Genomic DNA, 24,831 nt, shown 5'->3' with positions numbered 1-24,831 from the left:
TGGCTATATTACAGTCCTTGATAATTTTTATGGTATTTAATCATGTTATTTGGCTATGCAAGAGTCCATTGTACTAAAGATTCTTCATTTATGATAAAAGACACTTATCATATTTATAGCCTTACTATTTAAAAAATAAAATAGTTGTGTTATTAAGCAGATTTTTTTTTCTTATTAGGAACAATCTCAGCTACAAAGTGAATTACTGAATATTGATTCTCAGTGTACTATGTTGAGTGAAGGAATCAACAAACAGCAACAAAAAATTGAAGAATTTCAAGACAAGATAGATAAGGTAATAAATACTGCACTTGTTATTAAATGGCATATAGTACACAGCTCTAGACTAGAGTTATGGTTTTTGGCTGTGTATATATGACTATGGAGTCAAGACTAGATCAGGAAATCATCCTTTGGATACTGCTACTGTTCATGCCCAGAACAGAGCATAATATAAAGTATGATCTGACCAGTACTGAGGATCATAGAGCCTACATATATAGTTTCCCATGATTTTGATTATCCAGTGGGATTAATGGTAGTTTACTGCTATATCAGTCATATTACATTGATGCTTAACTAAAATCCACAAGTTTTTAACATGACTTACTACTTAATACTGTGCTCTAGCTTCGAGTTCTTTTCACTGTCCAAGATGTTTACTTTACTCATATAACAGATGGGTTTAAAAAAATATAGAATATTATATTTTGACATGGCTAAGGTAAATAGAATATCTACATCTTTATATCAGATAGTGTATAATACCATCTAATGAAGCCAATTCATGAGCTTTTTCATGTACTTTTCTGAAAAATAAGTTTGAAAACAGTTGAACAGGGCTGGTGAAATGGCTCAGTGGTTAAGAGCACTGACTGCTCTTCCAGAGGTCATGAGTTCAAATCCCAGCAACCACATGGTGGCTCACAACCACCCACGATGAGATCTGATGCCCTCTTACGGGGTATTTGAAGATAGCTACAGTGTACGTAATAAATGAATAAAAAAAAAAAACCTTTAAAAAAAAAAAGAAAACAGTTGAACATAGTTTATGCAGATAAAGATAGAGAAAGCACTGGGCTGAATGGACTGATTATCTTCTGGCCTAATTCATGGAAAGCTAAGAGCAAAAAGTTATATTTAAGTACTGTTTGCTTAGTTTTTAAACATGGTTAATAAGTCAGTTGATTTAAAATAATTTAAAAGGTAGAAGATGACATATTCCAAGACTTCTGTGAAGAAATTGGTGTGGAAAATATCCGTGAATTTGAGAACAAACATGTTAAACAGCAGCAAGAAAATGATCAAAAAAGGTATTTTTGTTTAAAATATTGGTAAGCAATATTAGTATACATGTAAAGAAAAATATCCCCTAATTTAAAGGAATCATGCTTAACATAGGCATTATTTCAGCTCAACAAGAAATAGTAATGGTGGGCTTATATCACAGTAGTTGATCACACTTGCCTTGCATATATAGACCCTGCCTTAGTTTGATATTCAATACTAAAGAGGGTGAAGAAACTAGTAAAACTTAGTTTCCTACAAAGAAATCTAACAGAAACTAGAACAAAAAGGAAAACCGTACTAGTTCTTTTTATAAAAGACAACTTCTTTGTAGAGAATTGACTTCTCCCAGAGTTAATCTGCAGTTTAAATACCACCTATATGGACATGGTTTAAATACCACCTATATGGACATGGTTTAAATACCACCTATATGGACATGGTTTAAATATCACCTATATGGACGTGGTTTTTTTAAATTCTAAATTTTTTAAATTCTAAAGGTCACATATAAAGTAAACAAGAAAAATGTGAAGGAAAGTAATGAGGAGTGGAAATATAACTCCAATATACTTTATTTCATTTTAGAGATTTAAGTTTATATGTGAATGTCTGTATGTAAGTCATATGCACATATGTGAAACTTTCTATAGAGGACAGAAAAGAGTGTCAGAATCCCTGGAACTGGAGTTAAAGGCAGTTAGAAGCCACCCTGTGTGTGCCGGGGTACCAAACTCTGCCCTCTTCTTCTTTTTTTTCTTTTCTTTTTTTGGGGGTTGTTTGTTTGTTTGTTTGTTTGTTTGTTTGTTTGTTTGAGACAGGGTTTCTCTATGAAGTTCGGACTGTTCTGGAACTCACTCTGTAGACCAGACTGTCCTCAAATGCAGAGATACAACTGCCTCTGCCTCCCAAATGCCAGGATTAAAGGTGTGTACCACCATGACTGACTTTGACCTTCTTCTAAAAGAGTAGCAAGACCAATAAGCCATCTCTCCAACCCCCGTTGCCAAATTTTAAAATGTTATACCTTGAGATATTAGATTATAAGTACAATCCTGAAATATGCTCATGTCTTTACAAGGAGAGATATAATATTTAATGTGAGTGAACAAAAGTTGAATTTTTTAATAAATTACATTGAGATAGATGTGATTCTAAAAACTCAATTCTCTTTCCATTCCTTACTAAAATTCAAGTTATATTCAAAACCAATGTTAAAAACATAAAAATAGTAGAATATGCCATAAACAAATTTTAAAAATAATCTCTTGGAGCTAGAGAAATCACTCAAAGTTTAAAGGCACTGTACTTGTGACTCCTGCTGAGGGCCAGTGCTTAGTTTCCAGCACTGGCGTTGGAGGGCTTACAAGTGTCCGTAGCTTCAGCTCCAGGGCATTCAGCACCCTTTTTTGGTTCCTGTGAGCATCCATTCCACATGCATGTGGCATATACATACAGAGAAGGACACATAAACAAAGATTAAAAAATAAGCCAGGCAATGGTGGTGCACAGCAGAGGGAGGTGGATCTCTATGAATTTGAGGCCTGCGTCAAAAAAGTTAAAAGAGCTGGGCAGTGGTGGTGCACGCCTTGAATCCCAGCACTTGGGAGGCAGAGGCAGGTGGATTTCTGAGTTTGAGGCCAGCCTGGTCTACAGAGTGAGTTCCAGGACAGCCAGGGCTATACAGAGAAACCCTGTCTCGAAAAACAAAACAAAACAAAAAAGTTAAAAGAACCAATACATTCTTCTTACTCCTTATAATGCTTGACTTTATTATACTAGATTAGAGTTTGAAAAACAAAAAACTCGGCTTAATATTCAGCTCGAATATAGTCGAAATCAGCTTAAGAAGAAACTGAGTAAGATCGACACATTAAAGACAACAATCCAGAAGGGCAGAGAAGACATTAATAACCTAAAGAAGGTAATTTATTATGGGTGGCTGGAGTGTCAGTTTTTTGAAGTTATGGCTTCTTTTGTTAAGTAGCAATATTTTTTAGCACCAAATGGTTCCTGATTGGGATCAGAGCTACATATTTCAGAAATATTAACTTAAAACTAACAGAACTAATGAGTTCTTGGATGTGAAGTGGGGGGTAGGGGGAAGAGAGGGGGGAAGGGGAGGGGAGAGGGAGAGGAGAGCAGAGGAGAGGAGATGAGAGGAGAGGAGAGAAAGCAAGATGACTCATGCGTGTAAATGATGGGAGAATTCTAGACTGGAACCACAAACTTCAGAATTACTAGTTGAGTTCTGGTTTGCTCTGTTTTCAGAGGCAGTTTCACTATGTAGCCAGGCTGGTCTCAAACTCAAAATTTTGTCCAGCCTTCTGAGAGCTAGATTAAAGACATGTTCTGTGTATGGCAGGAGTTCCTGGTTTGTAGGGTAATTTAAAACCATATGACAGGAACTGAGACTATGGTCCAGTGGAGAACCAGTTGGGATTCTAGGAAATTCAGAAATTTTAGAAGGAAAGCCAGAAGAGGAGGCAGTGTTGAAGCCCAGCACTGTGGGAAGGAGGAAGTGATGAAAACTAACATTTTACAGTCTCATGAGCACTTCCACTGGGCAAATGGAACACAAGTCATGTAGCAAGGTTGAAGAGTAGATTCTAAATGAATGACAAAAGCAGGGAATGGTTACCAGCTTCCAAAATCTATAGGATGAAAGAGGATCACAACCTGACAGAGTTTAGTAGCACACGAGATAAGGGGAGTTCTCTTAGGATGAGTAGATGTTCTTACGGTAATGGTAAAACTTGTTTGTATTAATATAAAATATTATATATATTATATATGCACATATATACTTAATACATATGTACATATGTACATTGTATATGATATATAATTATGTGTGTGTTATAAACACAAATTCTCTTTGTTCAGACCGAAGAAGAATGTTTGAAAATTGTTGATGAACTCATGGCAAAGCAAGAGCAAGTTAAGGAAATGCTTGCCACACAGAGTTCCAATGTTGAGAAAATTCATATTCAAATTGAAGAGGAACGCAAAAAGTTTTTGGCTGTTGATAGGTAATTAATAATTCAGTTTGAAAGATCTGGCTAATAACTTAAACTTATACTTTCAATTTGATATTATCTAAACTTCAAGTGTTTATACTTTGTTGCTCTTGGTCTTCCAAATGTTTTAATATGAAAAAGATCAGGACAGGTGATTCATTGATTGCACTGAAGTTCTTTTTGGTGGATGAAACATGAACCCACATGTAGTCCTTTACCCTAAATCTTTTGATCCTCTTACTTTTCTGTCATCCAGTGATTCCTTCCCATCTGTTTACAGTTAAAGCGTTACCTGGTACGTGACAAATTTATGTGCCATCATGATGGTGACAATGCCTTGAATCATCTGATTTGTGTCAAAATGACATCTTCTTTCCTATGATTAACAGGACCATGAACACTTTTCTTTGGTTGAACCTTGGAATATCATAGTTTTCCTCACTATCTAGAGACCCCCAGTGTGTTGAGATTCAGTCTCTTGTATTTAGTTTAAACAGAATCATTTCTGCTTTTCTTTACATTCCTGGAAACTATCCATCTTCTTCCAACTCTTTCATTTTTCTTTTTTTTTCTTTTTTGTCCTCTTTCTGATCTTGTTTAAAGGTCTTTGTTGGCTTAGTGTTAACCCTCATGCCCCACTTTCAGATAAGGCATTCCATGTATGATAGAAACCAGGTTGTCAGAGATGAAGTAGTTGACCTGGTATTGGTCTGCTAAGCGACCTTCTCCTAGTTTAAGCTTCTAAAGTATACAGCCTATATAAAAAAGGAAATGCATGTTGAAGATTACATATTTAAAAATAAAGTGCTTGGGGCTAGATATGGTGACACACCTGTAATCCCAGCAATTAGAAAGGTGGAAGCAGGAAAATCCAAAGTTTAAGGTTAACTAGGCTATATAGCAAAACTTTGTCTCAAAAAATAATTATAATAATTGAAGGAAATCTGTCTCTTTGCTAACTCTGATTAAAGAAATGTCTATGAAAAATGTTCCCTTGGATCAAATGTTGTATACATTGATGGTCTTTCTCAGGAATGATAATATATAAATCCGGGACTGGTACTTGGAGCTCTCATAGGAAAGTCAAGTTTATAATGAAACATGTTCTTCTTTGGTATGATTACATAATGAGTAAAGGCACTTTATATCTGTATTTACAGGGAAGTTGGAAAATTACAGAAGGAAGTTGTAATCGTTCAGGGTTCTTTGGAACAGAAACTGCTAGAGAAGCATAATTTACTGCTGGATTGCAAAGTTCAAGACATTGACATAAGTCTTGTGCTGGGGTCATTGGAGGACATCATTGAAGTGGAGGTATCTAGCCAATAACATAACATGTGCAGTTATCCAGACTTAGCTGATGTCTTTAACTGCTTGTGCTACAGGTTCCTTAACTCCTTCTAGGAAAGGAAAGAGGGAAAATGTTTGTGGCTAGGTATTTCAAGACAGACATTAAAATGTTAAGCTCAATTAATATTGAATCATTACCTAAAAAGAAAGGTAGGGTTTCTGAATTGATCACAATGGTGTAAGCTTGTAACGACATAGCACTTGAGGGATTAGAAGGCTGAGAGGAGGGTCAAGAGTTCAAAATGACTTTTTTATGTTATAACCTTCTGAAGTGATGCCAAGCTTTCATTTAATAGAGTCTGCTGTTCTCTGGAGAAGTTACTTTACCAGAACTTCATCTTCTGAGGTTAACAGTGTTTAACTGCTGTTACCAGTCTTCCATTCAGGCATTTTTCACCATCCTGTCACACCTAAAGGAGAAAAAAAAAAATACTGAGAAGCTTGGGAAATTCATAGACCAGGGACAAACGTTTACTAAAGATTGGCACCTAGTGCTTCTCTCTTCTACATTCTACCACAATTCTGAGGGACATTTACAGTACCCCTTTTTGCTCAGCACATTTCTGACTGATTCAAACTGGCTTCTCTCGGCTTCTGGCTAAATTGCTCTGCTTGGCTTAAAACTAACTCTGGCAATCTGTTGTAATCTTCTGGCTTCTCATTATATGGCTCCTTCTGTCTTCACCTATAGCCTGCCCATAACCTGTCTCTGTAAAACTGTCCCAGTAAAACTGCTTCTTCATCCCCATTACCCCTTGCACTGTTCTCAAGTAACCTCTTTCCTGTGCTGTTCTCATGAGAGTTGGGTGTATCCCATCTCTTGACTCATTCTGTCAAATCTTTCTCTGATTTGTCACTTTGCCTCTCAAATAGATGTCACTTTCAAACATGGCTGCCTCCTTCTACAAACTAACCTTACCTACACTGTTTGATTAAAAGTGTGTACTAAGGGTATGTGTGTATTCCAGCCAGATCTTACTATAATCCAGGGCATGTCTACATTCCAGCCAGATCATATCTTTGGATATTATCCCTTGCCAGTGCAGCCAAGTTGCTGGATTAAATTTCCTCTACATATCATATAGTTCCAGCCATGACTCCTTGATGGAGAATGGGGGATAGAATCAGCTTTAATGAAAAGAAACTGGCGATCTTGCCCTAAGATCAACCCACAGATCTCAAAAGTCTAGAGGGGATGCATCTGGGGATTGTGGAAATATATTGACTCTTCTAACATGATAGGTTAACAAAAGAAAGTAAGTCTGTTTTGTAACTTCTCATGTCTCAAAGAATTTGTCTCAGTGCCATCTTGAGAATGAACCTGTTATTTAAGACTGAACTACTTTGGGAGCCTGAAAACAAGAACAGTTACAAGTAAAGGAGTCTGGAATCAACCTCCCGCAGGCTCCAAAGTGGGAAACAGCCAAGGAAGCATTGTGGAATGGAGGTCTAGATGCTAACACACCAGAAAGTTCGGGTGGTAGGAGACTTAGCTCAGGCAATAAAAAGTACAGTGGTGGGGCTGGAGAGAAGGCTCAGCAGTAAAGAGCACTTACTGCTCTCGCAGAGAACCCAGGTTTAATGTGTAGCATTCACACTAGGGAGTTCATGACCTTTGATCTGTACCTCCAGTTCCAGGGGATCCATTGTCTTTTCCTAACATGTACGTCTAGCATCCATGTGCATACCAAGATGCACATGATATACATACATACATACATACATACATACATACATACATACATACAAAACATTTACATATAGAATAAAATGAATAAATCTGTCTTAGTGTTCTATTGCTGTGAAGACACACCATGACCATGGTACCTTTTATGAAGGAAAGCATTTACCTGAGGTTTAGTCCATTGTTGTCATGGTGGAGAATATGACTACATGTAAGCAGTCATGATGTTAGAGAAGTAGTTGAGAGTTCTACATCTGGATCTACAGGCAGCAGGAAGAGAAAGACTCTGGATTTAGTACAGGCTTTTTGAAACCTCAGAACCTACCCCCAGTGACACACTTCCTTCCTTCAACAAGGCCACACCTACCCCAACAAGGCCACACCTAATCCTTTCAAATGGTACTACTCTTTGGTGACCCAAGTATGAGCCTATGGGAGCCATTCTCATAGTCACAAAACCTAGTAAGTTTTAAAAGAAAAAAGTACACTGGTTGACAGACCTGCTTTTGTTTGGCAAGAAGCTGAGCCCACCACATGAGGATAACTGGAGTCTGAGAGCTCCAAACCTGAGGTTAGTTGGTACCTCAGCCCTTGGAGCTACTTATCTTACATGAGGCTTAAGAGAACTGAGAATTCTGAAACTCCAGTGCAGTATCTCCTGTGTACAGCCTTACTCTACTGTCAGCAAAATTTAACACTTACCAGGTTTTGAAAAGATGGTGATTCAAAGCTAGGAAGAAAAAGCCACTTTTTCTTCTTCATATATAGATCCTTCCTGGCCTGTGTTGTATATATATACATATGTACACATATGCAGCTAGTGTAAGTGCATTACTATAGTAGAGCATTATGGCATGCTACTAACAAAAAACATACACAAACCAGACAGAATAAAGATCCAGAAGGAAATATATACATTAGTTTTCATGTACTTTAACATATACTTTAGCAGCTTGATTTTTTAGTAAAAGGGCTAAAGTCAGATATTGGAGAAAAGACATCCTCAGTAAAGGGCACTAGAAAAATTCTGTCGCATATAGAAAAATGAAACTCCTTCTTTATCGCTATACGAAAACAAATTCAAAATAGATCGAAGACTTTAATGTGAGACTTGAAACTGCCAGGGGAAACAGAATCCTTGAAACTATATGTAGAGGTGAAGACTTAATGAAAAGGATTCTAACAACTCAAGAACTAACAGCAAGAATTGACACTTAGATCATAATGGCTACCATCAAGAAAATAAATGGCAACACATTCTGGTAAGGATGTGGGAAAAGAAATTACTTTAAACAATACTAGTAGAAATGCAAACTAGCATACCCAACTGTGAAAATCTATATTCATATTTCTCAAAAAAGTAAAAAAAAAAATAAACCAACAACAACAAAAACCTACCATATGATTCAGATATACTGCTATTCTGTTATGTGTTCTGAAGAATTAGCATACCACAGGTACACTTGAATATCTGTGTATATTAAAGTACTGTTCACAGTAGCCAACATAGGAAAATAACTTAGATTCCAATCAACATATGGATAGGAAAAAAGGATGTATATGTACACACAAAAGTTTGTTCAGCTATAAAGAATGAGATATCATTTGAAAAAAAAAATAGAACCTGAGATCATGATGTTAAACAAAAATATTTTAGCCATACTGACAAAAGCCACTTCTTATATGCAATGAAATCACACTCATGAGATGTAGAGCTTTTGCAATACATTTAACATTCAACTTTAACTTCTATTTGAGCTGTTTTAACACATATATTGTACCGATACTTTTGGATACTTTATAGGTTCCCTTTCTACTACCCTTCTCCACCCCATTCCACCTTTGCAACCCTGCAATACTAGGTTGAAGAGAAGGAAGGTTAGAGGGAAAGGGGGCATTGATACTGTTAGACTACTTTCTGCTGATTAGGGATATGGCGTTCTTTGGGGCATGTTTGATCTTTGCCATCAAGATATCTAATTTCTTCTCATCGTTCTTCCCATAACTAATTAACAAACCACAACAGCAGCAACCAGCAAGCAACAGCAGCTGCCACCACCATCACAGCCCATCTCAGGACACTAGCATTTATATACCCTTTCAAGAGTCTCCAGAATTCCAAACATCGTACACTTGCAGAAACTATCTGTAGTTGTCAAAATCATGCTCCTGCTAGAGCATGAGGCAAGTCACATCTGCTATGGACAGTCTAAAACAACCTCATATCCCATGCATGGATTTCATGTGCCTACTCCAGGCACCTTGTGTACAGGACAAGGGTCTTAAAGCCCATGCCCATATCAAGACACTTCTCTAACAAGGCCATGTGTTCTAATAGTGCCATTCCCTGGGCCAAGCATATTCAAACCACCACATTCTACTCTCTGGCCCTCATGGGCTTGTTCAGACACTTGAGCCTGTGGGGCCATAGCTAGCCATAGCATAATAAAAAAAAATACATTTTATCTTTTTCCTTTCTCAACTTGCTCCTTTTCATTAAAATGCTCTTCATAAGAGTGAACTTTAGTAACCACACAACAGATTTATTCTAGGCTGTTGTTTTTTTTTTTTTTTTTTTTTTTTTTTTTTGGTTTTTCGACAGGGTTTCTCTGTATAGCCTTGGCTGTCCTGGAACTCACTCTGTAGACCAGGCTGGCCTCGAACTCAGAAATCCGCCTGCCTCTGCCCCCCAAGTGCTGGGATTCAAGGCGTGCACCACGACTGCCCAGCTATTCTAGGCTGTTTTGAGACTTCCTTTGTCAAAGTAATTAATATAAATCTCTTCACCTTAGCCTCAGGCAGACTCTTCAAACAAAGACAAAAAGCAGCACAAAACAGTCTCTAGACCACATACTAAAATTCTTCTTCACTGAAACATCTTGGGCCAGGTCTGCATAGCTCAAGTCATCCTCAGCACCAGTGTTTTCCATATTCCTACTAGGATGGTACATTTAGCCCCACTTAAAGCATTCCACTGCTTCCCAAATCCAAAATACCAAAATCCACATTCTTTTAGACAAAAGCATGGTCGGGATTATCATAACAATACCATACTTCTGGTACCAACTTCTGTCTTAGGGTTTGCATTGCTATGAAGAGCTACCATGACCAATGCAACTCTTATAAGGACAACATTTAATTGGGGCTGGCTTACAGATTCAGAGGTTCAGTTCATTGTCATCAAGGTGGGAGCATGGCAGCATTCAGGCACGCATGGTGCAGGAGGAGCTGAGAGCTCTACATCTTCATCTGAAGGCCACTGGGAGAACACTGGCTTCCAGGCAGCTAGGTTGAGTGTCTTAAAGCCCACACCCATAGTGACATACTTCCTCCAACAAGGCCACACCTCCTAATAGTGCCACTTCCTAGGCCAAGCATATTCAAGCCATCACACTGAGTGTTGATGTAGATCTCAGAAACGTAGATAAAAAGGTATAGCTTGGGCTGGTGAGATGGCTCAGTGGTTAAGAGCACTGACTGCTCTTCCAGAGGTCATGAGTTCAAATCCCAGCAACCACATGGTGGCTCACAACCATCTGCAATGAGATCTGATGCCCTCTTGTGGGGTGTCTGAAGACAGATACAGTGTACTTATAATAAATAAATAAATAAAGTTTAAAAAAAAAAAAACAAAGCAAATAAATCTTTAAAAAAAAAAAAAAAAGGTATAGCTTGAGAAAAGACAGCTAGTAAGGAGCTGAGGTGAGAACTGAGCAGACATGCAGGGTGGGCTGTCCTGATACAGAGAAGTCTGTCAGTCCTGAGAGTGGGCCCCACCTGCTTTGTCAATATGGTGTGTTTGCAATAAAGTGAGCATAGGACACTGCTGCATGATTATGTCAAGAATGGCTGAGGCTGCGGCTGCAAAAGGGTGATAGCTTGATCTGAATGACTCAGTAAGTAGCTGGAGTAGAGAGTAGAGATTCAGGCAAGAGTGTCTGTTTTTTTTTCAGCTAACTGAAACAGAAAGTACCCAGGCAACAGCTGATATCTATGAAAAAGAAGCATCTATACAAGTAGACTACAGCCCTCTAAGAGAGGATTTGAAGGTAATGTAAAGATTTCTGTTTGTGATTAATGGTAATATTGGCTATTAAAATATTATGGAATCATTTTTATATGGTTAGGTTTAAGATGTGTGGGGTGGGTTAGTTGGTGGGGTTTTTTGGTCATTTTTATTTTGTGGGGGGGGAAGAGATATGAAAGGGGAAAGAGAAAGCTAGGATGATTGCAAATGCCTGCAATCCCAGCATCACTTGGGATATAGAGGCAGGAGGATCAAAAATTGACTGTTAGCACGTGTGCCATGAAACTCAGTCTCCAAAATCAAAATAAAAGCTACAGAAGTGATCCAGTCAGTAAATTGCTTGCCAGGTAAACAATAATAGCCTGAATTTGGCTCCCCAATACCCCCCCCAAAAAAAGCTGGGTGCAGCAGTTTTATGTTTGTAATCCCAGAGCTGGAGAAGCAGATGCAGGTTGGTCCCTAAAGTTCACTGTCCAGCTACTCTACCCAATCAGTAAGCTCCACATCTAGTGACAGATCCTGTCTCAAATGATTAGATGGAGTTGGAGAGGTGGCTCAGTGGTTAAGAGCACTGACTGCTCTTCCAGAGGACCCAGGTTTTGTTCCCTTTACCTACACAACCACTAATAAGTTATCTGTAACTCCAGTTCCAAAGGATCCAATGCCCTCTTCTGGCCTCCTTGGGCACTGCATGCAGGTGGTGCACAGACACACATGCAAGCAAAAACAAACAAAAAATAGAAATAAATTTTTTAATTAAATAAAAATAAGATAGAGAGAAACTGGAGTAGACAGCCAACCAGCCTCTGGCCCCCACAAACACATGTGCACACACACAAATATGTGTGTACATCACCAAACATCTGTATTAACAGTGCTTTCAAAACCAGAGAACTAGCAGTTCTTTAGTTCTCTGAACACCAGCTGGTAATGTTAATGTTCCAGTCTGGCACTGTCTGGGATGGCATCAGATACCACAAGTTCAGGACACAGAACTGTGCACTTTGGATGCCAGTCACCCAGGGGTGCCTTAACCTTTGAGTGTTGTAATTTGCTAGAATTACACTCAGAATTCAGAGTAATAATTTATTCTACATTTGCCAATTGTTATTGAATGACAGAGATGGAAAGGACATGACTGCTCGTAGGTACAGTGGAAGACAAGGTTTATTGTAGTTATGTGGGAGAATATAGACAGAGGCAGGGATATGTGGGAGAGTCCAAGGTGAACATGACCAGACTCAGCTGTTCCATGTGAGGAGTAGGGAAGGAGAGGGGAGAGAGGAACCAGGAGCACCACAAGGGAGTCCAAAGGTACAAAGAGTGGAGGTAACCAAAATGGTTAAACTATATATAGAAGAGAAGCTCAGGCCCCTGGGCTAGAGAGTTAAAGGTAGGGAGCTGGGTATGCCAGCCAGGAGGGCCCCTGTATCAGGTAGGGACTGAGGGATGCAGGGAGATCTTTCAGGTTCCACTTTAATGTGTTAAATAGGCACCTCAGCCATTTGTTCCAGGTTTGAAACCTAACTGTTATAAAAGATAACATGGGAAGAGCCAAGTAGAAGAGATGTACAGGACAAGGATGGAGGAGGTACAGAGCTCCCATGCATTTTGCCTCCTTTAGGTGTGCTGTCCTGCAGCCTGTCCATGTGTCCAACCTGGATGTCCCTCTCTCAGCTGGTAACTTTGGTGATTAAACTGAACCCCTAGCTTCTCTTCATTCCCAGTGTAGAAGTGCTAAAAGTTATAAGCTTCTAATCTCATTTGGTACACCTAGCAATCAGTTTTCATCCTACAAATTTCAGTTTATTAGCATTAACTCAAGTTATAGTGAAAAGGGGCAGGTTGTTAATAACAATAACAGTTCCTTTTGTCTTCTCTCTCAAGAAATGCCAAGGGTGTTAGTTGTGAGCCTGGAGCTAGGATGAATGCCAAATATCTACTACAAAATAGCAGGAAATAAGTAGCTTTTTTAAAAATGAGACAATCATGCTCTAGGCCAGCTGGCCTTGAACTCATGTGGACACTGTGACTGCTACCATTTGGGCTACCTACTCACATTGCCAGCATCTTCAGAGAAGTGAACCTGCCGTTGGGGGTAGTATTGTTCTAAAACTGAAGTTGCTCCTAGAAAGCCTAAGCCATTGTCTCCTGCTTACAGTGTGATCTAAACAAGGTTCCATGTTCATTCCTGAACCAGTAGCTCAGGTAAACTTAGCCTTTCTCTGAGTCATTACTATTCCTAGTCCCTTGGCACTTCCCCACAGGTAAGAGTGGCTCATCTTCTAGCGTGGGGTAGGTTGAAAATCGAGAATGATGCTGAGTAGCAAGGCCCACATCTTTAAACATCATGTTAATATATTTGGGAGACTTACTAGATTCTTTGATTATATCTGTGTCAGCTTTTGTTTTCTCTGTAGTCTTTTATTTACTGCTTTCTTACTTTGCCTTAGTTTAAAAAAATATTTCCTACTTCATTACCCAGTAAATTATTTTGTGTTGATGGAGTATTTGGTTTTATTTTGTTGGGTTTTTTTTTTTTTTGAAACAGGATCTTGTGTAGCCCAGGCTGGCCTCAAACTTACTATGTAGTTGAAAATGATATTGAACTTAATGATATTTTTGTTTCCATTTTCCAAGTACTAAGTTTAGAGGCATGTCCCACTATACCCAGTGTAGGAAGTGCTAGGGATGGAACCCAGGCCTTTGTGGATACTAGGCAAGCACTCTCTACTACCTGAGCTACTGCCCCAGCATGTCTTCCTTAGTTTTCATTTGCCTGCTTTGTCAGATTATGTAAAAACAGCTGTATAGAGACAGAAGGCAGAGAGAAAGAGAGGTTTCCTCTGACCTTAGGTGAGACTATGCTTATTCATGGTGAGGGGCCACTTTTGTCACCTATTTGTGTAGATGGACAAAATGCCTCCAGAAGATCAGATGCCACCCCTTAATAGGGGTAGAAATGATTTCCATAGCCCCTAAGGGGAGCTGGGAAGTATTTTCAGTAGTTTCAGGAGGAAACTACTGTTTCCAACTTCAAGAGGATATTTAAAAATGAAGAATGTTATAACTGTTTTCTGCTAAGCAGAGTCTTTGTTGGAGGGGGAAAGTACTGGTCCCATTGAAGAGGAGGGGTCCTCTGATCATGAAGTAGGAGAGAGTTTATTGACTATGATGGATTAGGTGATTGCCATCCTATATTCCTGAAGAGGCTTGGAAAAATAGAGGGCTGTAAGCAGATGATTTTGCTACAGAATTGAGATTTTCCTGGAAGGGTGAAGGGACAGAGGCAGGGAAAATGGAGTGGAACAGTGAGAGAAAGTGTGATTCAGGATGACAGTAACTGGTCCCATTGCCAGGACTATTGCACCAAAACAAGTTAGCATAAGTAGCAGGGAGCTACAGAGTATCAAAGAAAGGGAACAAAATAAAATATAGGACTAATGTAAAGAATAATATCTAGCCTGGGGTGAAAGTGATAAAGGTCCCTTTTAGCCAGAGTTTCTCCACAGCATCCAAAAGGTCTTTTTGCAGATACATCAGGTTTTTGTTTGGTTTTTTGTTTGTTTGTTTGTTTGTTTGTTTTTCGAGACAGGGTCTCTCTGTGTAGCCCTGGCTGTCCTGGAACTCACTCTGTAGACCAGGCTGGCCTCGAACTCAGAAATCCGCCTGCCTCTGCCTCCCAAGTGCTGGGATTACAGGCGTGTGCCACCACCGCCCGGCTGCAGATGCATCAGTAATAAATGGAGTTGTTTTAGAGTGAGAGCTATCAGGAGAACATATGTAAAACATTTTGTTTGGGTATAAGGAGAAGTTCAGTAGGTAAAACATTTAAAAGACATGGTGACACATAGGTATAAGAATAAGTAAGGCGGAAAAATGATCAAGGAGAGGAACCAGTGAGAGAGAGATCCAGAAATAATTTTTGTTCGGTGTCTTTAGGTTGTCTGTAGGCCCCATTTCAAATTGTTTAGGATTTGTTGGCATGGAAGCAGCATTATTTGAGAAGGGCATAAATCCCATCCTTAGCAGTAGTCAGGCCGGGCAGTGGTGGCGCACGCCTTTAATCCCAGCACTTGGGAGGCAGAGGCAGGCGGATTTCTGTCTGAGTTCGGGGCCAGCCTGGTCTACAGAGTGAGTTCCAGGACAGCCAGGGCTACACAGAGAAACCCTGTCTCGAAAAACCTAAAAAAATAAAATAAAGTCAGCAATCCAAAGAATGAATTTGAAGAGAAAGTGTCTGATATTTCTTGCTTTTTATATTTTTATACAAAAATATATTTTATATATTTTTATTTTGTATATTTCTTTTAAATATTAACAGTACCAACTATTATTTAATGAACAAAAACAGTATCTCAAGTTAAACAAAAGTTCTGGTTAGAAACAATTTGATAAAGTAAAATTGGACTATTACCTTAAATGCCCATATCTACTATTAAAAACATAACAATATATATTTTTGTAAACATCAAATTGTTACACCTATATTCCAGGATTATTTAGTAAATGTATTTTATAATGTCAGGTTATATAAAAAGACATTTTAATTCTAAATTGCATTCTACCAAAAGAAATGATTTTTAATTTTAATATAAAAGGTATATTCCCAGAGACAGTGACTTGTCTTGTCAAGAATAAATGATTCATTTTAAAGTTTTCTAAAATTAACCCTATAACAGAACATTGTAAAATTTTTATAACATTTTCATTCTGCACAGTCAACCAACAGATGGAAAAAAATGAAAGCAGTCAGTCATGTCAAATCTGTAATAAATAATTTACATGTAACATGGACTGAACTAACAAAGAAGGCCAATTCTTTACTCCTTTTGTTGATGGACAGATCTGTAGGTCACCTCATACTGACAGCAGTAAGGATAGTTCTTAACCTCATTCTATTTAAAAATAGATTGAGGCATAATTTATAAAGCAAAATAATGAAATTAAATGAGCTTTTGGAATTTCTAAGAGAATATCCACAAGCATCACTGCTAAAGCCTGTCTGTATACTCTTTGTAGAGCTTCCAGGTAGGAGTGTAGGCACTGGCCCTGAAGCTTCCTCCAGCTGAGTAAAGACTGGACTGTGGTCTGAAAGTATCACAGGTGAATCTAAGTTGGTGAGAATCTCCTTCATCTAAGTCATCTCTAGGTGACTCTGAGAGCTTATGGATTAATGGATATTACTTAATAGAATAACTTGTTGACTCTACAGATACAAAAACCAACTGCCAAAGATATAGCTTGGATAGTCTGAATACCTTTTCAAAGCTATGAGTTTGAGGACAGAATATTTGTCAGCCTCTTTTAATCAGGACACATGAGTTAGGGTGTGGACCCTGAAATTAGCTTTTGATAAGAGGAAGAATCAAATGCCAAGGTAAAGGGTGTGGCCAACTGAACTAGCATGCAGGCCCGATACTAGTCAGGTGGTAGGCTTAGGTACAAAGTTTACCTGTTCACAGCATCCTCAAATGCCAGTTTGAAAGATGTTGAGGATACAGTAATTGTTATATGCCTCTCTCCAGTTTGAGACATTTAAGATGTGGGTGCAGACTGAGACACAGCTGGGTAGGGAAATTATAGACACTGGCTGTTTGACTACAGGATCAAACACAATGGCTTCCAAAGGGGACCAAGGAGATGCATGCAAAAGGTAAAGTAAAGTCAGATAGTAGCGTCCTTGCCAGGTGTCGTGTCACAAACCTGTAATCTCAGCATTTGGGAGTTTGAGGCAGGAAGATTGCTACAAATGTGATGCCGATCTAGGCTACATAGTGAATACCAGACCAACCAAGGATAAAATGCAAGACCCTATCTCAAGAAACCAACTAACCAACACCCTACCCCAGTCTGCCCCAGAATAGATGATAGTAGTCTTAGGTCAACAAAGTGGCTCACCAAATAAAGCCACTTGCCACCAATCTGAATTCAATTCCTGGGTCATACATAACAGAAGAGAATCAGTCCCAAAAGTTGTCCTCTTACCTCTACACACATGCTGTGGGAGATATGCTCACACACACAAAGAATGGTAAGTCTTGTACTTAGGTCTTACCTTTGAGTTTTAAAGGCATGCCAATCAGTGTTGTTCTTTGCTAATGATAGGCTCTACAATCAGATAAGGAGGTGGAGGCCCACCTTGCACTCCTTCTACAGCAAGTAGCATCCCAAGAGAATAATCTACTGAAGACTGCAGCTCCAAACTTGCGAGCACAGGAGAACTTAAAGGCTGTCAGAGACAAGTTTCAAGAATCTGCAGATGGTAAAATTGAGCTTATAGTTAGCAAAGATATTCATCTGTGTTTTTATTTTCATATGTGCCATCAACCTCCTTATATTGTACTTTTCTTTTGTTAACATGCATTTTTCTCTGTTGCCATATGGTAATGTGTGCTTTTTAATACTGATGCACAAATAAATGCCTTCCTTCATGAAGAATATTCTACTTTACTTAAAAATAGGTTTATTGGGGGTTGAGAATGTAGTTCTGTTGGACAAATACTTACCTAATATACATGAAATCATGTGTTCCATTTCGAAATCCCTATAAACTGGAGTTTTGTACCTATATAATACTAGAACTCTAGAGGTAGAGGCAGGAACATCAGAAGTTCAAGGTCAGCCTCAGCCACATAGTGAGTTTGAGGCCAGCCTAGCCTCATGAGACTTTGTCTCAACAACAATAGCAAAAAAGTAATATTAATTATTTTAAAACATAAATCAAGATTTTTCATACCAGAAAAATAAGTATATTAAATACACTGTCAGGATTTGCTAACATTATTTAGATATTAGCTCTGTCAGGAAAAGACTCATCAAGCTTAAAAGATGTGTTCTCAGAATTTAGTAATAGGTAAAGTATTTTGAATGCAGGTATATTCAAGACAACCAAACTCAAAAATAAAGATCATTGATTTTTTTTCTTAGCTTTTGACGCCAGCAGAAAGGAAGCCAGAATATGTAGACAAGAGTTTGAACAGGTGAAAAGACGGAGGTATGATGCTTTCAGTCAGTGTTTTGAGCACATCTCGGTCTCAATTGATCAAATCTACAAGAAGCTCTGCAGGAACAACAGTGCCCAGGTGTGTTTCTCAACCTCTGACACTAGAGGGAGCTTAGTGTCAATAATGGTGTTTGTTTTCTGGTGAGAAATAAAATGACCACTGCATAGTCCTTAATGACATAGGTGCAAAGCCAGTGCAGGAAGACTGATCATCTCAAGACATGTGTTCTGGAGTCCACTCAACTATGCTGGAAACAGACAAGTCAGAGCTACTCTGGGCCTATTCTTCCACTTGAAACATGAGTGGAGTTAGATTATTTGAGGTCTAAATTTTTTCAAGTGCTGAAATTCTATTGTCTAGTACTAAATTTACTTAATGAAACTGCTATCTGTATGATGAAGAAATAGTTGTGGTATTGATCAACATATCAAAGGAGAGTGGAAGACTAAAGGCAGAGTCAAATCCCCATAATATCCATTTGATGAATCTCTGGGCCCATTTTATTATCCACTCTTGTTGTATTAGCAATAGACATAGCAAATACTTGTAGAATTAAATGTGAAAAAATATAGGTCAAGATTTGTGTACCAGCTCTAGTTGGACTCACATTATGACTGAAATGATCCTGAATCTGAATTTTAGAATTTCAGCAAAATATAACCTTTTAGTAAAATAATCATATTAACTCATTGAAAACAGGATTCATACATACACCTACAGTATGTGGCCCATAGTAAGTATTCAGTAAATGTTAGAGACATGGACCAACAAGTAGGTTGATGGAGACTATTCATAAGTCTGTGGCGTCTGCTACTGAGGTTTGACTGGAATTATGTTGGAAAGACATGGGCAGTGGATATGTTGAGCATTCTCTTTTCCCCCTCAACCCAGATAACCTTGATATCTGTGGGTAATGTACAATTAAATGTATTTACAGGTATTAGTAGTTTTCCCATCAAAACTGAGAACCTAACCAAGAGAAAGAATTTTTTTCACTTAAATATGTTGCCACCTAACTTAAAATGTATTGGTTACTATTCTGATATGGCTAAATAAATGTGTTTCAGGCATTTCTTAGCCCAGAGAATCCTGAAGAACCTTACTTAGACGGAATTAGCTATAACTGTGTGGCTCCAGGCAAACGGTTCATGCCTATGGACAATTTGTCAGGGGGAGAGAAGTGTGTGGCTGCTTTGGCTCTTCTATTTGCTGTACACAGGTAAGGCCACAGCAAATTACCAAGTTTATCTTTCTACAGAAAGCCTATAATTATTTTTTAATAATATTTAACAAAGCTATATTTCCAATCATAAAATTGAGGTTTGTTTCAAACCTATTATATCAAATTAGAAAATCTACAAGTACAGCCTTTGACAAAATTCGGCAGTAGCTAGTAGTTTTCTAGTTTTATAAAAGGATGATATTTGGATAATCGACATAGGACATCAAGATTCCCCCCCAAAAATTAACAAAAGCAATAACCTAGCTTACATATTATTTTCCTATGCCATATTCAGAGTTCTGCTGTATAAGAAAAGCAAAGTATTTTCTTCCTTTGAAAAGGGAAGTAGAGGGGGGCTTGAAATCCTCATTTCCACTGATGATGGCTCTGCTGTTTCCCTTGAAATATAAATCAAGAAATAAAAGTTGAGTAAAATTAAGACAAACAACAGATTTCAGCAATCATAGCAGGCAGTAGCAGTGTGGGTACTGCTGTCTTCCCATCACCAGGAACAGAACATAGGAATTTGACTTCTTGTCTCAAGAAAGAAATGAGACAGGCCTCCACAGGAGAGGTACAGAGAAAAAACATGATAGGGTAGACACAGGATCACAGCAGAATGAGATTATCACTAGGTAGCAACCCATCCCTTCACTCTATTAAATAATCACACTTTTAGGTACTGTTGCAGGCTCTGAAGATTCCTGTGAATCCAAGTGTCGTCCTCAAAAATACTTAATTTTGCCAGTGGTGGTGGCACGCACTTTTAATCCCAGCACTCGGGAGGCAGAGGCAGGTAGATCGTTGTAAGTTTGAGGCCAGCCTGGTCTACAAAGTGAGTTCCAGGATATCCAGGGCTGTTACAGAGAAACCCTGTCTCAAAAAACAAAAAAAATATCATTTTTGCTGGGAGCTATAGTTCAGGAATAGAGTACATGCCTCCCATGTGTGAGACCTTAGGCTCATTTAAGACACCATTGTGGGGACATTTATTTTCACTGGAGGAGATAGTTAAGTACATTAGTAAACAGTTTCCCTCATATAGAGAATATTTGTAAATGACAAATCGCATAAAAGAAAAAAAAAGGAATGGAGATATGCATGGTTCTGAGGTATTTTACAACAGTAAAAAGATTAGATTAGTTGAGAATTAAGGGAACAAGTTAGATGGCTAGCTAAAGCAAGAATGTTCTAGATGTAACAGAGAGTAGCAAATGTAAAAGGCTCTGAGGCCAAAGTGTGCTTAGCAAATGTGGAGTATACTTTGTGTAGTAGCAGTGGCAACAGGGTTAGGATGCTGTTCTAACAAGCAAAGTGAAAGATAGTGTTGGCTTGGGCCAATGTGAGAGCTAGAGGTTACAGATAGACATGGAATGTGAAGGAGACAGGCATGGCTCCATGGGTTTGGTCTAAATAATAATTAAAAATAATTGCTTAATGATAATTAATATTAATTATTAAAATAATTAATTAATATTACAATATTAATAATCCTGAATAATAATTGCTGCCACTAGCTGCCCACAGGAGAGAACAGTGGGAGACAGGGTTGCTGGAGAAATGATGGTGGAATGTTCATGTGGAATCCAGTATGCAGACATATAAGAAGAGAGCTCAGAACTGTCACTCAAGTGTGCATGAGCTGGACATGGTAGCACAAGACCTCTCTCAGAGGTTCTAAAACGTCTTGATTACCCTAAGTAGTATTGCTCTTTGCCTCTAAGTCTTTCATAAAACAAATAGAAAGTTGTTACTCATGTACATGTTATTTTTTCTAGTTTTCGGCCTGCTCCATTCTTTGTATTAGATGAAGTAGATGCAGCCCTGGACAATACTAACATTGGCAAAGTAAGTTTATTTCTAATTTCAGTCCCCCCACTCCTTTTGGTTTTTCAAGACAGTGTTTCTCTGCGTAGCCCTGGCTGTCCTGGAACTCTTTCTATAGACCAGGCTGGCCTCAAACTCAGAGATCTGCTTGCCTCTGCCTCCCAAGCACTCAGATTAAAGGTATGGTCCACCACCACCCAGTTTCTGCTTTCAATTTCTAATAGAATGCTTATGTCCTAGTTTTATTTTATTGCTGTGACAAAACCATGGCCAAAAACAACTTAGGGAGAAAGGGCTTATAAGATTATACTTTTGTCACAGTCCCTCATTGAGGAAAGTCAGGACAAACAAGCAGAAGCCTGAAGAAGAAACCCTCCAGGCAAAGAGCAACAACAATACTTAGGGTAATCAAGACGTTTTAGAACCTCTGAGAGAGGTCTTCTGCCACCATGCCCAGCTCATGCACACTTGAGTGACAGTTCTGAGCTCTCTTCTCATATGTCTGCATTCATCCATTTGATGGCTTGCTTGTCAAACAAAATGCCAAATTAAACCACTCGGAACTTGGGTACAGGAGAACTAAAACTCAGACTTTTACTTCTGGAGTACCACATACAGTGAGTGAATAAGACCGGTCAAAAAGCCACATTTGCAGAAGGGACTCTGGTGTTAGAGACCATGTTAGTAGCCATGATGCAGGAATGGAAGTCTTGGAATAGTGATAGTAGGAACAGGGGATAAGAGGATTTGATGTTCTGGATATAAAATGTCCCCACATAAAGGCTGTGACACTGGAAAGGGATTTTCTTCAATTGAGCTTCCTAAAGGAAACTTTGAGAATAGGGCCTTGGTGGGAGGATGTTAGGTGATTCTAGGCATTGCCTTGAAGATACTGGACCCTCAGACCCTTTCCTTCTCTAGAATTACAGAATTATACCACTACACTTAATCATTTTATTTCATTGGAATTGAGCTTCCTGAAGGAGCTAGAATTCATCTTTATCCAAGACTTGATTATAAAATTGTATATACTTTCCATGGTTTCCCAATCTTTAAGCCTTGAGTCATCAACTCACACATGATTTTTAAAACTAAAAAGAAAGAGAACCATTGTTTCCAGAGCCCAAAGAAAGCCTTGCCTTGCTGGTGACAGGTGTGCTTTTTATTTCCTCCCAGGTCTCCGGTTACATCAAAGAGCAGAGTCAGGCACAGTTTCAGATGATAATCATTTCCCTGAAAGAGGAGTTCTACTCCAGAGCTGATGCACTGATAGGCGTCTACCCAGAGGTAAGGGGTGGGTCAAGAACAGGCCCCATAAACTCCTCTGACCCTGCCAGCCGTGGGATTTCCTAACATAATCCAGGAGTTTGTAGACATTCTTGGGTTTCTACAGTGGGTAAATATAAACCAAATGATTTTTAAATGAATAAAATTTATGAGTAATTACTCAGATACTCTCCTTGACAGAAAGAAATTTAAGACATACTTAAATGAAAGAAGGAAATTAAAACTGAAGGTCATGGCCCAACAGATGGCTCAGCAGGTTGGGGCACTTGCTACCAAGCCTATTGACTTGAGTTTGATCATCCAGACCAGACCCACGTGAGAGGGAGAAAAACTACTCAATCTTTTCCCCACACACAAGAGTAAATATGTGTAGTTTAAAAAAAAAAAAAACAAAAAAACCTCTACAACTACAGGGTAGTGTGGTACTTGTGTTGTTTTGCAGAATAGCAGTTCATAGTAACAGAGAAGAGTTAATACTGTGCTTCTTGTTTCTGACATGTGAATATTTTGCGCAGAAATTAATCACTATTATCAAAAAACAGATTTACTAGAAGCTCCAAGGTATACAGAGACTCTTACAATTTCAACACATCCGTCATAGGTCAGAGACAGAGCTAGGGCCATTCAAATGGCTCAGCTGATGAAGGCACCAGCTGCCAAGCCTCACAACCTAAGTTCTATCTCCTGAGACCACGTAATGAAAGGAGAGACCTGACCCCTGAAAGTTGTCCTTTAATCTTCACACTTGTACCCTGCAGGCACACACCCACACATACACAAAACAAATTTTTAATTAAAAACCTGAGCCAAGAGAATAGAGCAACAATTCAAGACTTTCCATTTTAGGCTGTTCCCCTTTAAGCTAAGATAAAAATTAGTTTACTGGGCCAAGTGTGGTGATGCATGCCTTTAATCCCAGCACTCAGGAGCCTGAAGTAGGCATATATCTCTACATTTCAGGACAGGCAGGGCTACACAGAGAAACCCTGTCTCAAAAAAAACATACAGGATAATGAATCCCTTTTAAATGCATTATTAGATTAACTAATGACCTCACTTTAATACTGTTCCTCTGATGAGGAGAACTAAAACTGCCCTACCTCCATTTCAGCATGATGAGTGCATGTTCAGCCATGTGTTGACTCTGGACCTTTCCAAGTATCCAGACACTGAAGACCAAGAAGGTAGCAGGAGCCACCGGAAGCCCAGCGCACCACGAGTATCACAGTCCCCCCAGTCTCCCCAGTCTCGTTAGAAATGAGCATATTCTTGAATAGCCACAAGCTATAGAAGCTTTACCCTGACCCAGTGGAGATCAGGTCAGTCTCTGTTTAGACCTATGTGTCATAGAAGAACATTTTCTTACCGTTTTAGTAGAACAAGCTATAGCCCATTCCAGCTAAGGAGTGCTCAGCCCCATTCCAATAGAGGTTTCCTATGGCAGCACTGAATGAGGTATATGGTTTTCTTTTGCTTTTAAGGACTTCTGTTTTGAAATAAATTGGTTATAAAATTTTGAATTCTGCAACATCTTTACTCTGGTCTTGCCTTTAAGGGAAACAGCTGGTCTGGGGGTTTTATTTTTTTGTGGTGTTAGAGAAGGAACCCAGGAAGAATGTGTAAGTGTTGTAGCACTGACTACCTCCCAGCCTTGATAGTTTCTAAAAATGTCAGTCATAGTACAGTTAATAAATTGGTGAACCTGGCTTATATGAGAGATTACTTCAGAGGGAGTGTGTATGTCAGTACTGAAAACATGAAGTAATCTCATAAGTTTTAAAAGCAGAAACCTTGTGAGGGTGAAACTGAGTCATGTGCTTCAGTACAGCTCTCTTGTTTCTAAGTCTAGTTTCTTTTAAGGGTACACTGAATTAATAAGGCATTGCCAGATAATAGGGACTTCATGTAAATGTCATTGTGGAAGCTGGAATGGGGCAGTTTTCAGTAGTGCTTGTTCCCATTTCAAAGTGGAACAGGAGGATTCTGAAGGACTTCATAGAAGTCAACTCTGGTCCAAGTGCAGACCCAGGAACCCTCTCCTGAAACCTTGGCTCACTTCTGAATAGCACTTGTTTCCTGTACACACAACTTGCTTTACGCCGGCTTGGTAGACCGAGTTA

At 38.8% G+C, this 24,831-nt stretch overlaps 1 protein-coding gene across 1 annotated transcript in view; it reads left to right on the top strand.

The window, feature by feature from the left end:
- Positions 1–24,239, top strand: part of Smc1b (structural maintenance of chromosomes 1B) — a 52,705-nt gene extending 28,466 nt beyond the window's left edge. Inside the window, exons 14-25 of the mRNA XM_028788753.1 lie at positions 179–295; positions 1,207–1,313; positions 3,070–3,211; positions 4,174–4,319; positions 5,468–5,621; positions 11,295–11,390; positions 17,477–17,633; positions 18,299–18,453; positions 19,443–19,594; positions 21,376–21,445; positions 22,601–22,711; positions 23,823–24,239. Coding sequence (XP_028644586.1) covers positions 179–295; positions 1,207–1,313; positions 3,070–3,211; positions 4,174–4,319; positions 5,468–5,621; positions 11,295–11,390; positions 17,477–17,633; positions 18,299–18,453; positions 19,443–19,594; positions 21,376–21,445; positions 22,601–22,711; positions 23,823–23,966 — 1,551 coding nt within the window. The 3' untranslated portion in view covers positions 23,967–24,239. The remainder of the gene's footprint in view (positions 1–178; positions 296–1,206; positions 1,314–3,069; positions 3,212–4,173; positions 4,320–5,467; positions 5,622–11,294; positions 11,391–17,476; positions 17,634–18,298; positions 18,454–19,442; positions 19,595–21,375; positions 21,446–22,600; positions 22,712–23,822) is intronic.
- Positions 24,240–24,831: the final 592 nt, after the last annotated feature.

The sequence above is a fragment of the Grammomys surdaster genome, unplaced genomic scaffold, assembly GCF_004785775.1.
Source record: "Grammomys surdaster isolate TR1022 unplaced genomic scaffold, NIH_TR_1.0 125767, whole genome shotgun sequence".
Taxonomy (NCBI): domain Eukaryota; kingdom Metazoa; phylum Chordata; class Mammalia; order Rodentia; family Muridae; genus Grammomys; species Grammomys surdaster.
Note: the sequence above shows the minus strand (reverse complement) of the source record. Positions and strands in the feature narration are given on the sequence as shown.